This window comes from Amphiura filiformis, chromosome 8, assembly GCF_039555335.1.
Source record: "Amphiura filiformis chromosome 8, Afil_fr2py, whole genome shotgun sequence".
Lineage (NCBI taxonomy): Eukaryota > Metazoa > Echinodermata > Ophiuroidea > Amphilepidida > Amphiuridae > Amphiura > Amphiura filiformis.
In genome coordinates, this window is record NC_092635.1 from 50,087,817 (window position 1) to 50,102,558 (window position 14,742).

At 35.4% G+C, this 14,742-nt stretch overlaps 1 protein-coding gene across 1 annotated transcript in view; it reads right to left on the reverse strand.

Moving 5' to 3' along the window:
- Positions 1 to 14,742, reverse strand: part of LOC140158384 (protocadherin Fat 4-like) — a 53,513-nt gene that overhangs the window by 26,984 nt on the left and 11,787 nt on the right. The window contains exons 23-38 of the mRNA XM_072181477.1: positions 14,567 to 14,730; positions 14,128 to 14,293; positions 13,305 to 13,519; positions 12,815 to 12,976; positions 12,116 to 12,211; positions 11,534 to 11,669; positions 11,104 to 11,207; positions 10,451 to 10,594; positions 10,172 to 10,268; positions 9,687 to 9,983; positions 8,884 to 9,047; positions 7,915 to 8,119; positions 5,027 to 5,241; positions 3,892 to 4,056; positions 3,135 to 3,230; positions 140 to 269 (exon numbers count right to left, since the gene is read on the reverse strand). Of these exons, the coding sequence (XP_072037578.1) occupies positions 140 to 269; positions 3,135 to 3,230; positions 3,892 to 4,056; positions 5,027 to 5,241; positions 7,915 to 8,119; positions 8,884 to 9,047; positions 9,687 to 9,983; positions 10,172 to 10,268; positions 10,451 to 10,594; positions 11,104 to 11,207; positions 11,534 to 11,669; positions 12,116 to 12,211; positions 12,815 to 12,976; positions 13,305 to 13,519; positions 14,128 to 14,293; positions 14,567 to 14,730 (2,556 nt within the window). The remainder of the gene's footprint in view (positions 1 to 139; positions 270 to 3,134; positions 3,231 to 3,891; positions 4,057 to 5,026; positions 5,242 to 7,914; positions 8,120 to 8,883; positions 9,048 to 9,686; positions 9,984 to 10,171; positions 10,269 to 10,450; positions 10,595 to 11,103; positions 11,208 to 11,533; positions 11,670 to 12,115; positions 12,212 to 12,814; positions 12,977 to 13,304; positions 13,520 to 14,127; positions 14,294 to 14,566; positions 14,731 to 14,742) is intronic.

The following is a 14,742-nucleotide window of genomic DNA, read 5'->3' on the forward strand; positions in this document are numbered from 1 at the left end:
TGAGCAAAAGTATTAAAGCATGAGAATCTGTTCATATTCTACTTGCCAAAAAACAATTCAAGTAAGTTTAAGCTAAGTATTAGATTTAAATCTAAAATGCCTAGATTAAGATTAAGTTATCAGAAAATCCTAGACATACCATCTAGTTCGTATCTAATATCAGCATAATCTGGTTCAGTGTCCACGTCTGTTGCATGCACACGACCAACAAACTGTGGTGGGCATGGCGAATTGGCTGCATTTTCCTCAATTGTAAAGGTATAGGAATCCTGTCAAATGAAGCAAGATAAAAATTATGAAACAATTCCAACAACTACATATACATATTATTATTTCTGTATTTATAGTCTGATTTCTGTATCTAAAAAGTAACCACTAATTCCCCAATTATTGATATTATTAACCCCTAATAGGCTTGTTCAGATGGACTTAGAGTTAAGTTTGTGTTAGGCTAACACAAGGCTACCTGTGAGGTAGCTTAGAGGTAGTGCCAGTCTGAACAAGTATTGTGTTAACAAACAGGAAGCTTATCACAAAGAATTTACCACAGAGAAATCTCTGTGATTGCGAGCTAACACTAAGCGACCATTCGGTGTTACCTCTAGCAATGCTATTTTAACATGGTATACTTGGTGTTAAGCTCAGTGGGAAGGGACAAATCGGTCATTTTGCCAAAAGGTGGGGTGGTGACACGTTCCCCCTTTTGCTTTGTTTTTTGGGCGCTTCGTTCTAAATGTAGCAGTGCTATATAAATATTTAAAATGTATGTTAAAATGTATGTACTGTGTGAACAAGTATCTGTGTTAAAGGATGACCTTGCACTACCTCCATATTACACTAACACAGAGGGGTCAGTCCATGTCGAAACAGATTGAGTGTACACCCACCCTCTTGGATTTTGCTCTCCTTTGGCTCAGGGTACCTTTCATGGATCCCTAGGTGAGGTCACAAGAAAAAATTCAAATTCCATTTCGATTTTGAATGGCGGGCAATCAAAGTTTGGCGACCTCGACCAAAATTGTGAATTTAAGGGTCCAAATGACAAAGTGCTCTCTTTGAGGGCACTTTCTTCTTAATTGAATCAGTTGGGATCCTCTTTTGAATGTGGTCACTCACTGGCTGTGTCTGAAATACCTAATGCCAAAAAGATAGATTTGAATTTCGTTGGGATTTCAGAGGGGGTCAAAATCAGCACGCCGTACTGTTCAATCAAATTATCTTGATTTTGAAGGACCCATGATAATGTCACAGTGCACTTATAGGTCCTAATTATGTTCAGAATGGATTAACCATATGCCAATGTCTATGAGCAATTAAAAAAAAAGAGAAATTTCTAGACCCCTACAGAATTTTAGGCCACCCCTAAAGTGGTTCAGCCACAAATGGCCCTTAAAGTCGGCAAATTTTGACCCCTAATAACTTTAGGTGTACACCAGATATGAATTTCTAGTCTTTTGCATCTGAAAGAATGTAGTTTAATGTTACTAGGAACATAAGATTTGTTTTGTATTTTTTGTGTTTTAGTATTAAGTTGGCGCTTTCAAAAATAGTCATTTTTGCCTAACATACCATGCATACAGGATACGGTACAAAATGCCAATTTTAGTATGATATTTTTTTATATTTTTGATCACTTTATAGCCATTTGTATTATTTATCCTGATATTTCAAGTTGCTCTTGAGTCAAGTAATAAGAAAAAACTACCTTCTAATCCTCTGTATGGATTTTTAAGGGGGTCAAAAATGCACTTCCTGGCAACGATGCACATGCAAAGTACAGGTTATGGGGGTCAAATTTTCAGAATGCTCCCAATTATGTCAAGTAATATATCAAATTACTCGTATGGTCATGAGGATTCCAAAAATGTATAGTTTGTTATGTGTCAGACCTTTCAGACCTTTCTGAAAGTATCAAAACACAAAAAATACAAAACAAATCTTATGTTCCTAGTAACATAAGACTACATTCTTTCAGATGCAAAAGACTAGAAATTCATATCTGGTGTACACCTAAAGTTATTAGGTGTTAAAATTTGCCGATTTTAAGCGCCATTTGTGGCTGAACCACTTTAGGGGGCCTAAAATTCTGTAGGGGTCTAGAAATTTCTCTTTTTGAATTGCTCATAGACATTGGCACATGGTTAATCCATTCTGAACATAATTAGGACCTATAAGTGCACTGTGGCATTATCATGGGTCCTTCAAAATCAAAGATAATTTGATTGAACAGTATGAAGTGCTGATTTTGACCCCTCTGAAATCCCAATGAAATTCAAATCAATCTTTTTTGGCATTAGGCATTTCAGACACAGCCAGTGAGTGACCACATTCAAAAGAGGGTCACAACTGATTTAATTAAGAAGAAAATGCCTCTCAAAGAGAGCGCTTTGTCATTTGGACACCTTAAATTCCCAATTTTGGTCAAGGTCGCCAAACTTAGATGGCCCGCCATTAGGAAGCGAAATTGAATTTGAATTTTTTCTTGTGACCTCACCTAGGGGTCCATGAAAGGTACCCCTGAGCCAAAGGAGAGCATAATCCAAGAGGGTGGGTGTACACTCAGTCTGTTTTGACATGGACTGACCCAGAGGTAGACACCTGTGTGATCATGGCTTTAGTCAGTTTCCCTGCAGGGTAGACCATAATCAAATCTCTGTGAAAGATAAACTGTCAACAGTGCTTCAAATGACAGCAGGAATGTGCTAATGCTATGGGGTACATTAAAAGACATGGTGCAGCCAAAGTGTGACAAGGGGAAAGGGGAAGGGTACTACTGGGGAAATATTTTTGTGTTGATTCAAGGGGGTTGCCCCCTTGAATCAACACATCTAAGTGGTCAACACACCTAGAAAAGATACCAACAATTAAATTATACTTTAACTTTAAACTAGAGTATGATAAATATTTAATTAAATTGTGTGACTATACTATTTTTCATCCAAATGTGGCAGTGATATCAACATGTTGAGGTAGGTGTTTCATGCATGTTTCTATGTACGTCTTTAAGCGTGTATGTTTGTACACTAGCTCTTTTAGTGAACGCTGGCAATTGGAAGCTGCGCCCAAATAAAATGCACACCAACATCACTGCCACATCAGGGTAACAAATGGTATAATAATAAATCAGTAATTACCAAGTCAAATTGTGGTGGGTTATCATTGATGTCATTCACATTGACTGTCACATATTTGTAAGTGATCCCACCTACATTGCTTGCAGCAACTAAAAGCTGTGTGAAGAAAACAAGAAAAAGAAATCATGTATTAAGAAATTTGATCCCATCGATATACCAAAACTATTAATTGTCAGCCAAATTTGGAAAAAAGGACCCATCCATATACCAAAATTGGCTTAGAAAAAGATGTCATTGATATACCAAAAGGCCGTAAATGCTACCCATGTTTGCGGCACGACCCCGTATGGCCATTTGTACAACAGAGTACCCCAACCCCGGAGCCACCCCAAGATATTAGGATTAGGAGTAAGGTTGGGGTTAGGGTTAGTATTAAGAGATTGGGGTAGAGCTACCAAACTTCTAGAACACTTTTCTATCTCTTGGCACTTTTAAGCTTAATACTGCAAAAAAAGCCCAAATATATATGCCAAGTGTGAACTGTACTCATTAAAAGAAGAAGAATCCAGCTCAGCCCTACTGGGCAATCTAAGACCACATATATGATTGGCTCAATATATGAGTTGATAATCTTTGTAACCAATCAAAATAGTTCTTAGATGACAATAATATGACAGGTAGTGTCCATGAGGTTAAGAATGAGTCCTGCTGTGGATGGAGAACACAAAGTCTGAGATTTGTTAAGTGCCTGTATTTAATAATAACACACATATTTAAACCAATTATTGCTAGACCAGAGAAATGTGTGAATACATACCACATATTGATGCTGTTCTTCATAGTCCAATACAGCAGTTGTTGTTATCTCTCCAGTTGTAGTATCAATGGTGAAAAATACTGCATCAATCAACTCAAAAGTTATTTCAATTCCCAACTCTGATGTAGCCTGGACCTGGCAAATGTATTCCGAGGCTGGTGATCCCTATCAAATTAATGTGAAAAACTGGTTACCCTTGTTGATTTGAAGGGGGGTAGTATTTGAATAATCTGTTAATAGGGTGGCTGCCCAAGCTTCAGTACCCTACCGCATTTAAAAGGGTAATATATCTATACTTTAAATTTTTGGAAAATTTACCGATTTTGGCTTGTTTTTTTAAACATGGACCCATGTCTAGGGATTATCTGTGAAAAACCAACCCCCATGGCTATATATTTGTTATAAAAATATACCCATTTGGGCAACATGCAACATTGGGAAGTATGTTCCAGGGATACTGAAAACCACAATTTTGTCCAATGTGTGTGGGTGAATGAATATGGAAAGGTTTTGATTGGATAATTAAACCAGATAAGTAATATTATTAGCACCTTATAAGTATTTTAATATCATTGCAACATTCAGGTTAGAAAGAAAGTCATTTTCAATTTCAAGAATGTAGTAACCTACTCAAACTGCATACATTGTCAAGAGAAGTTGCAAAGATGTCAAATTACAAAACCATGCACAACATACATATTCACAAAATCCAAACGGACATTTGACCCAACATCAGTCTGGTCATGTGCACCTTGAGTTTGCATAGCTAATTAGCATCTGACATTACCCCAAAAGACCGTTTGCTTACAATTTGTGATGATTGAAATTTTAGAAGATGGTGAAAAAGAGAGTACCTCATGGTTAGTTTTGCATCTTCAAACATACAAACCATCTCAAAAGTTAGTATTTAGTAAGAAAACTTTCTTTGCAGAAGGTCCATGTCAACAATACCTAGAAAATGTGGTTTTTGCCTTGTAATTGTGCAGACATTGTCCTCCAAGTTTTACCATTCCTTTTTTCTGATAAAGCACCAGAAACATCACATTTTTAAAAGTCATCCTGGAAAAAAAGAATCCTGTACTGGTGTCAAGTGTCCCCCCAAACAAAAAAAAACTAATGAGAGTGAAAAATTTACCTCATCAACACTGATATCCTCACAATCATCAGGACCAAAGATTGGAGGATTACCTCCAGTATCTGGTAGCTCGATATGAATTTGTACCAGTGCATCATCAGACAATGGTGGCACACCTTTATCAGCAACATTGACATTTATCTTGACTGTATAAGCTTCAGTGACTTCTATCAATGGTCTGACCAGAAGGACTTCACCAATTATTGTCACTTCAACTGTAAGGTGATAGAATACAAATAAGAATGAGTTATAAAATACTTACAATATCATCGGCCTAGAGTCATTACAGCTGCAGAAGCTCACTGGCAATATTATACAAAGTAAGGTTTCAGCAAGTCTAAAAATGGATGCAAGACCCATGACACCTCTCATTTGTGTCATAATTCTATCTCAGAATTTTTGGCATCAGCTTTAAGGGATCTAAAATGAGCGTTTATTGCGTTTCGACAGTATTTTTTGTAGGACATGAGAGCACCTCAGACCTATCGAATTGCATTCTGAATGAAGCATGTCTTTCTGATATCAAATAATTTTCATTTTTGAAAATCACAATATAATACAAATTTTATGACAAATTATAAAAATTTGATATTTTTCAAATTTTGATATATAACAGTCCTCAAAGTAAATTATATGAATCTAATGATATATTCTTAAAGTGTATGTAGCAGGGAGGAAAAGCCGACGGTCAATTGAAAATTTTGACCTTTCATATTGAAGATATCGATTTTTTCCCAAAAGACCTATTTTTTTGGTGTTTTGGGAAAAAATCCATATCTTCAATACGAAAGGTCAAAATTTTCAATTGATCGTCGCTTTTCATCCCACCTACATACACTTTAAGTATAAATCATCAGATTTATAAAGTTTACTTCAAGTACTGTTAAATATCAAAAATATCAATTTTAATGATTTGCCATAAAATGTGTATTAAATTGCGAATTTCAAAAATGAAAATTAGTTGATATCTGAATGACATTCTTCGTATTCAGAATGCAATTTGATATGTCTGATGTGCTCTGATGTCCCAAAATAAATACTGTCCAAACGTTCATACCCCACCCCTTAAAAGCATGTGAATTTTACCTTATTTATCTCACCATGAACTTCTTATATTTGTAAAAGATTTTAGATTTTGAGGATTTGGGTCCAGAATTTGAAACTTAAATATCCTTGGTGCCCACATTTGTTACTGTCCCTACCCTGAAGATGTTTAGTTTCGAAAGGTGGCCCTCTCTGTGTTGGTTTCCCACAAATGCTATACCTTAATTGCTCTTTCTTTCTAGTTTTTGGCATATTCAAGATATCCTCTTGCATTATTTTTATTGATCATTAATGTGTGTGCCTTCCTCCATAAAATTAATTTTTACCTACTTTATATGATAACTTAACTGGTAAACGAAATACAGTTTTTACTGACTTAAACAATCTTTCTTGTTATTAATTCTACTAATTAAGGTTAAATACAATTGATTTTCAAGGCTTGATTCCAGAGGGGCGTAAGTTAATAATGGAAACAGCCTTGCAGAAAAGAATGAACTCACGCGTACAATAGTGTATCAATCTGAACTAGGGCCACGGACAAACCGCGGCTTGTGAGTCATCCTATATGTTGCAGGGATAGGGAAGGGGCGACCATGATAGGACCATATGGGCTGATGGGGGGGTGTGATTGTGGGCAGCCGTTTTCAGCAATTTTCCTTTGGATTTTCTAAATTTTCAATTTTTAAAATTATCCTGGATGATATCTGTCGTGAAATAAATCAATGCTTCTATATGCTATAATAGGCCTGGTATGCCTATTTATACCCTGATTATGCAATATATAGGCCTACAACAATAACTACAACAACAGTATACAAAACCAACAACCAATATTTTGTTAATCTAATTTGAAAAAATATATTCATAGGCCGCGCCTATTAGACTAGTAGGCCTATAGCCTAAAAAATTCCTGAATTATATAATGAAAAAAAAAAGCGGGCAAAAACAATCAATCGCTGCAGTCAGAAAGAAAGAAGCGAACAAGAAAAAAGTGAGAGAAAAATAAAATAAAATAGATGAAATGGACCACATAGGGACTCGAACACGTACCAAAGTTTTCCAGCTCAAAACTATAGTATTATATAGTCGAGCGTGAGTCCAGCGCTAACCGATTGAGCTACTGAGTGATCTGTGAAATCGATTGATCTCAAACTGACTATTATGGAATAGTGCATACCAGGCTCTTATGATAAACAATCTCATCACCGCTGTAAATGTCGGAGGTATCGATGGCGAAAAACCTTGATTTTTGCAAAAGTAGCTTAAATTTGGAGTGAAATTCAAATGGTAAAGGAATCGACATACTTTCGAGAAATAATGTAGGCAGTTAGAAATCAAAATTAATGTTCCACAATCCAGATATCGATAATGTAACATAACAGTGTTTTGTGGTACAAGATTCTCGAAAATTGTTCCCAAAAACGGGCTAATAAAATTTAATCGGTACTGTTTTTGGTTCTTCCCCATGGCAACATTATTTCTTTGGTCGATTTGTAAAAAAAAAAAAAAAAGGAGAAAACAATCACTCGGCGTAGTTTTATACGGAGCGAATATTTGAAAAAAACTGCATGGAGCGTGTTTTTGATCTTGTGAACATGGTGCGTAAAAATGATTTAAGCGAAGGATTTTCAAGCGGATTCTAAAAATGTGTATAAACACACAAAAAAAATGTTAAGATACATCCATGCACCAACATTTGACTCACTGCGATATTTGATTGCTGAGAAAATGCGGTTTTAGAGAACAACTTTATACGTCTTTTATACGTTTTTTATACGTTTCTTCGTGTAACCTTAACAAAATGTATTCTATAACATCTTTTAACCGCCTGATTTGTCACTTACAGAGTCCATCATCTGGGTCAGTAGCTACTTGTGTGAAGATTAATTCTCCATTGCCTATGCTACCATCATCAACATCAGTCACTCTCTTTGCCAGATCAAGTAATTCTATAGGTGTGGTATATTGAGGTGCAATAAGTGTCACGTCGTAGACTGGTTGATCAAACTCTGGTGGGTTGTTTGTATCAGATACAATGGTAATTTCAACCTTTGGTCAAAAAGAGATGAATTAGGCATTAGTATACAAGTCTAGACATAGTGTTTGAGGTTCAAGTTAAGCTTACCTAAATTTTATTTTAGTTTTCTGGATCCAATATATGGTAAATCACAAAAACAATAGGCTTTTGTATAGAGGGAAATTTGTGCAAGGTTTTTATTAGGTTCTTATTTTTGGCTGTTTGTGGTTAATTTCGGAGCTGCAAAAATATTTGTTACCCATAGGCTTTAATGTGTAACTGTTTGTAATCACCATAAACAAACAGATTGGAATTTCCATGCATGTGCCCTCTAAGCATACTCGAATTCAGCAGACGCTGGTACAGCGTTCAGACCTGGCGACATCTCTCATCATACGTGTGAAGTTTCTTTGTGTACGCTCACGCTTTTTGCACTATTTTTTAGTTTGCTCACTCGACACCTGACTTAGTGTCGATCCCCACAGGCAACATGCCATGATTCCGCAGTATGGTAATCGAGAAACAGCAAAAGTTAATAATACTGCAAAAATATCATGCTTTATTCTCATCATCCAGGTACATAAACATTCAAATTGATACAGTAATTAAAATCTAGTCAACTTGACTTACTATTTTTAACTGGCGACGTTTCATCGCCGCCGAGAAATCAGACGGCTTGAGGAAGCATCCAGGAAAAGATGTGAAACGTCGCCAGTTAAAAATATTAAGTCCAGATGACTAGATTTTTTAATTATCACTTTGATCGTGCTTTACAGTAATACAAAGTTGAGCTTACCTGCACTTCATCTTTAGAGTTTTCTGGATCAGATGTATGGTATGCAATCACTCTCATGATATGTGCTCCAATAGCAGGAGTATTAGTCATAGAAAATATTTGACCACTTGCACTGTCAATTCTGAAATCAGCTGATGGCAGGAACGGGTCACCAGCACCAGGATCTGAAAATATTAGCCAGACAGAATAAATAAAATGAGAATACAAGGAGCTCAAAACTCAAAAGCTAGGCTTGCAAGAAATTCAATTCTAAATAAGGTTGGAAACTCATGCCCTATTCTGTTTCTCTCTTACACATATGCACACCTCCACCTACAATCACAATTGATAAAATAGGCATTTATACAATTTATTCATTCAATTACAAAATTCTCTTTCAGAGATTACACTTGTATTTCTATTACTCTGGGTTTTCTGCAGTTTCAGGAAAAATTGAATTCCATGACTTATTAATGCAGTTTCATTCCCAATTCATAACATTTCTTAACTTTTTTAATAGATCATTTTGCAAAATCCCAAGTTTTTCTCAATTTTAACCTAAATACATCACACCGATGCGCACAATGTTACTGCACACTTCAATGTGTGCAGTGATGATCTTCGCATCCAGGACCATGTCTTTATAAGCGATGCTTGCATCAATGTGCATATAGTTAGGCTAAATTCACAAAGGATTATTTTTATGTATATTTCAGGCATTTTTATTTTTTAATCACAGAATTTTACAGTCCAGATAACTGATCATGAAATATTTAATTTTTCCAGGTTTAATATTCCTGCAGGAATCTTATTATTTAACTTACTTGGAGACAGTTCTTGGTTGTTTATTTCAAAAACTGGGTCATCACTACATGTACTTGTTGCATCAACATCAATCACTGGTATACCTGTAGTCACATCACTCTGTTTATGTCTCACAATAAATTCTCCAGGTATGATGTCTACAAAACAGGCCGTGTCTGTTACAAATACCCTGACTTCTATGCTACTGTCATCTATAATCAGATCTGGTTTGTCAGGATTGTAGGCTGTTATGTTTAGTATGTGTGGTTCTGCTTGGAATTCAAGACGTTGGGCAGCAATTAATGAACATGTTACACCTGAAACACAAAAGAAAACTTTATCAACATAATCTCTTCATTTCTTTGACAAATTTTGTCTTATCAGATTGCTTTCACATTTGCCGTTGTCTACTTCATAAAAAGTGTAAAAATCCCTTCATGTTGATTAATAAGATTCAAAATTTTTAATTTCTGGGAAGTGTGGACATGCATATTTTGATTCTTACCATCTGATGACACTAAAAACTTATCAGAACCAGACAGTCTGCACATAATGATGTCATTGGGATAAATATCATCATCCTCTGGTGTTACTGCTGTTACCTAGAAAAAGAAAACAACACATTTTGCTAGTTTGAGAATGAAACATCACTTAACAAAATATTTTCATAGTGAAGTATAATATTCTTAAAACTACACGATTAAGCACCTATAATAGAAAAAACTTCAAAAATTACTGTCAAATATCTCATGACATAGCTTCCATAAGGTCCAGCATTACTTACTTGTACACCAGGGTCAACAGGTGCATAATAGATAACTCTTACTGGTGGAATTGTGAATACTGGTAGCACATCATTGATGTCTCCAACATCAATCTCTATATCCAATGGAGGAGTGCTGAGAATAGGGTTGCCATTATCCTTGGCCTGTCAAATTAAAGGTTAAAAAAAATTGACATTTGTAACAGCTAGCTCTTGTGATATAATACGTACAGCCTGTATGTGTGTAGTTGAGATGTGATGTTGCAAGAAACCTCTATCAGTGTTTTTTTATGTAATTCAAATATGCCCTACTTATGTGGTAAATGAGTACATGTAAACTCGGTAATCATGAATGTCAACATGCAACCATCCATATTGAGTTTTTAATATTCAATTGCAGACACACATTTCCTTTTTTTCTCCTTACAGTGGAAGTTGTCACCAACCAAGTGCAAGCAATGGCTATAATGTATTCTTTTACTGTTTTAGATATAGAAACACCATAGATATCAAAGGTTCCTGTGGTGTGTATGCAGTTAAAGAGATTTATTGTGTTCTCTTTTGCCAATGTTTACAACTGTGCATGCACCACTACCAACCACACCCCCCACACCCTACCTCCCTCTACCCCCCCCCCCACAAGAAAAACCAGCAATACATGATACTCTACTTACCAGCACAGTTAAGGTGTATGAATCTTGGAATTCTCTATCCAGTGACCAGTTGAGGTATATATAGCCATAACCAGGTGCACCATCCTTGCGAATCTCAAACTTGTCTAAATCAATAATATTGTAATAATATAATTTCTTTAAATATGTTTAAGTTATATTGTTGAAACTTTAACCAAGCATGGTATAAACCCCAAAACCCCATAATGAGCCTATTATTAGTCTCGTTATTGTTGTTATTATTATCTTATACAACCATGACAATACATTCTAATTTTGTTCATTTGCATACTTTTAGTTTTTAAGACCAAGAGGACCTAGCTAGTATTCAACCTTTGCAAAATGTATGGCTACTCGAAAGAGATCAATTCTAGAAATACTACCATTTATAGATCAGAATTAAACTTACTCCCTTTTGTGAATTAAAAAGTACCTTTGTTGTCTCCACTTAATTCATATGTGATCCTGGAGTTATCAGTGCCTGGATAATCCATATCTACTGCTAGGACACGGCAAACATAGGTTTCTAAGACAGCATTCTCTGGTAAGATTACATTCCCACATTCATTCTGTTGAGAATCAAACAAAATATATGATTTGATACTGACAAAATAACAAAAGGCACCAAATTATTGAAGATCCATTTTTACTTTAATACTAAACTCCTCTTTCCAGTTCGAAATACAGCTTTGAATAACTTTTCTCTACAAAACCAATATAAGTAGCAGTAAATAGACATATCTTTAAATATTTTCCCAGTTGTTGCTTCCTAAATCCCTGGTTAGGCATATTATATAAACTTACTTCTGGACTTTTGATCACCATATAGAACCTGCTTCATTTAGTTCTTGTTTCACAAAATATAATAAGCTAAATTTGCACCAAACATATTTTACAAGAATATTTTCAGTATTGTCTGCAGCTCATACATCTTAAGTTTGTGGATGTATATTTATGTTTGTTGATGTATCGCTGATGAGCAACTGTGTATTATATTAATGATACTTTTAATTACCGATTCAAATTGTGGTGAATTGTCATTGATGTCATTCACATTGACTGTCACAGGTTTATAAGTGGTTCCATCTATGTTGCTGGCAGAGACTAAAAGCTGCATAAGAAAAGACAAAGATAAAATCAGTTACACTATTACTATGTTGCAAAATATATTGACATTCACTGTAGCTAACACAACATAGACAATCTTTGTATTCCATTTACAATTGTGATGTGCCCTCAGTAAGAAAAGGCAAAGATAAAATCAGTTACACTATTACTATGTTGCAAAATATGCTGACATTCACTGTAGCTAACACACTTTCATTCCTGGTGAAGAAAAACTTTGGTCTGTCGCAATCAAATTCTTCACATTTGCTAAAGCGAAGAAAAAAAAAACGCTGTTCTACGGGCCCGACCAACCCAGAGTTTGAACAAATTGGGAAAAAATTTTTTCCTGTATATATGAATGCCGACCCAAATTTAAGAAATTTCAGGAACAATATTTTTGTATTTTCTCAAATTGCTAATTATTTACAGATTTTGGTGATTTTTTGGGTCATTTCAAAAAAAAAAAGCTGACCGACTGACCCTAGTTGAAAGGTCCGTCCGCCCGTAGAACAGGGTTTCTTTTTTTAAATCGCCTGAGCGTAAAATATACCATTTGTAAGGTTGAGGAATAATTAATTATTGACCAGATAAAGGTGTGAATACATACCACATATTGCGGTTGTTCTTCATAGTCCAACACAACAGTCGATGTAATTTGTCCAGTAGTATCAATGGCAAAGAATCCTGCATCAATCAACTCATAGGTTATCTCAGTTCCTAAATCTGATGTAGCCTGAACCTGACAGATATATGCTGGGGCTGATAACTCCTGTTAAAATAATATAAAAACTGATTACTTAAAACCTGACATCTTAATTATGCAACATATTTTGTGTGGGGGTGTGTGTACATCATGGGAGACATGTGGGTATGTTCATGTGGAGGAACATTTTGTCCAATTAGTGAAGGTTTATAAATAAATCAATTTCAAAATCAAAATCAAATCAAAATATGGAAGAGCGTTTGAACAAAACAATTCCATTGACTGTGTTTAATTTCAATTAAATGCTGCCTGTAAAAATAAGCAAATTTTAAAATAATTATTTATTGCTTAATATCAACAAATGATTAAACAAAGTAATTACTTTAAAGCTTACCTCATCCACATTGATATCCTGGCAATCATCAGGACCAAAGATTGGGGGATAAATTCCAGTATCTGGTAGCTCGATATGAATTTGTACCAGTGCATCATCAGACAATGGTGGTACACCTTTATCAGCAACATTGACATTTATCTTGACTGTATAAGCTTCAGTGACTTCTATCAATGGTCTGACCAAAAGGACTTCACCAATTATTGTCACTTCAACTGTAAGGTGATAGAATTAAATGCAAATTAATAAAAATGAGCTATAAACTATTATAAATACTATGGGTTCAGAACCATAACAGCTGCAGAAGGTCAACAGCATTATACAAAGTAAGGTTTGGGCAAGTTAAAAAAATGGACCAGGGCCCATGACACCCATCTCTCGTTTTCCCTATCATGGACTTCTTGTGATATTTATACACAGATTCTGAGTGTGTGAGGTTCAGAATTTTTGGCATTTGAAACTTAACTATCATCTGTACACACATTTGTTACTTCCTCTACCCTGAATGACAATGAGCTTGTTTAGTTTCAAAAGAAGAGGTGTTCCGCTTTGTGTTGATTCCCCACATAAAATGGTGTATCTTGCTCTTTCTTTCAAGTTCTTTGCACATTCAAGGTATCCTATTGTATCCTCCACTGGATTCATTCTTACCCACTTAACCTAACCAGTGAAAGAAATGGGATTTTTACCTGCTTAAACCTTCTTTCTTGTTATCAATTGCGGTTATAAAAGCCACTCTACTAATTAGCAAATGTATTATAGAAGATCTTTACAAACAATTGTTTTATTTATATAGCTCATAACCTTCTGATTTGTCACTTACAGAGTCCATCATCTGGGTCAGTAGCTACTTGTGTAAAGATTAATTCTCCATTGCCTATGTTACCATCATCAACATCAGTCACTCTCTTTGCCAGATCAAGTAATTCTATAGGTGTGGTATATTGAGGTGCAATAAGTGTCACGTCGTGAGACTGGTTGATCAAACTCTGGTGGGTTGTTTGTATCAGATACAATGGTAATTTCAACCTTTGGAAGGACAAAAAATAGATTTGGCTATATTAAGTCTACTCAAGTACTTATGAACAATTATGAACAATCTTTGGGCTATCGAATCCATTCAAGTATGTCAAGAAAGCAGAGGGTGTGAGATTCAAGTTAGACTTATGTAAACTGTATCTGATACATGATAGGAAAATTGGATGTAACATTAGCAGAGGATCATTTGGTTTGCTTATTCACACAAATTGTTACACATTTACCTGGACTTCATCTTTAGAGTTTTCTGGATCAGATGTATGGTATGCAATCACTCTCATGATATGTGCTCCAATAGCAGGAGTATTAGTCATAGAAAATATTTGACCACTTGCACTGTCAATTCTGAAATCAGCTGATGGCAGGAACGGGTCACCAGCACCAGGATCTGAAAATATTA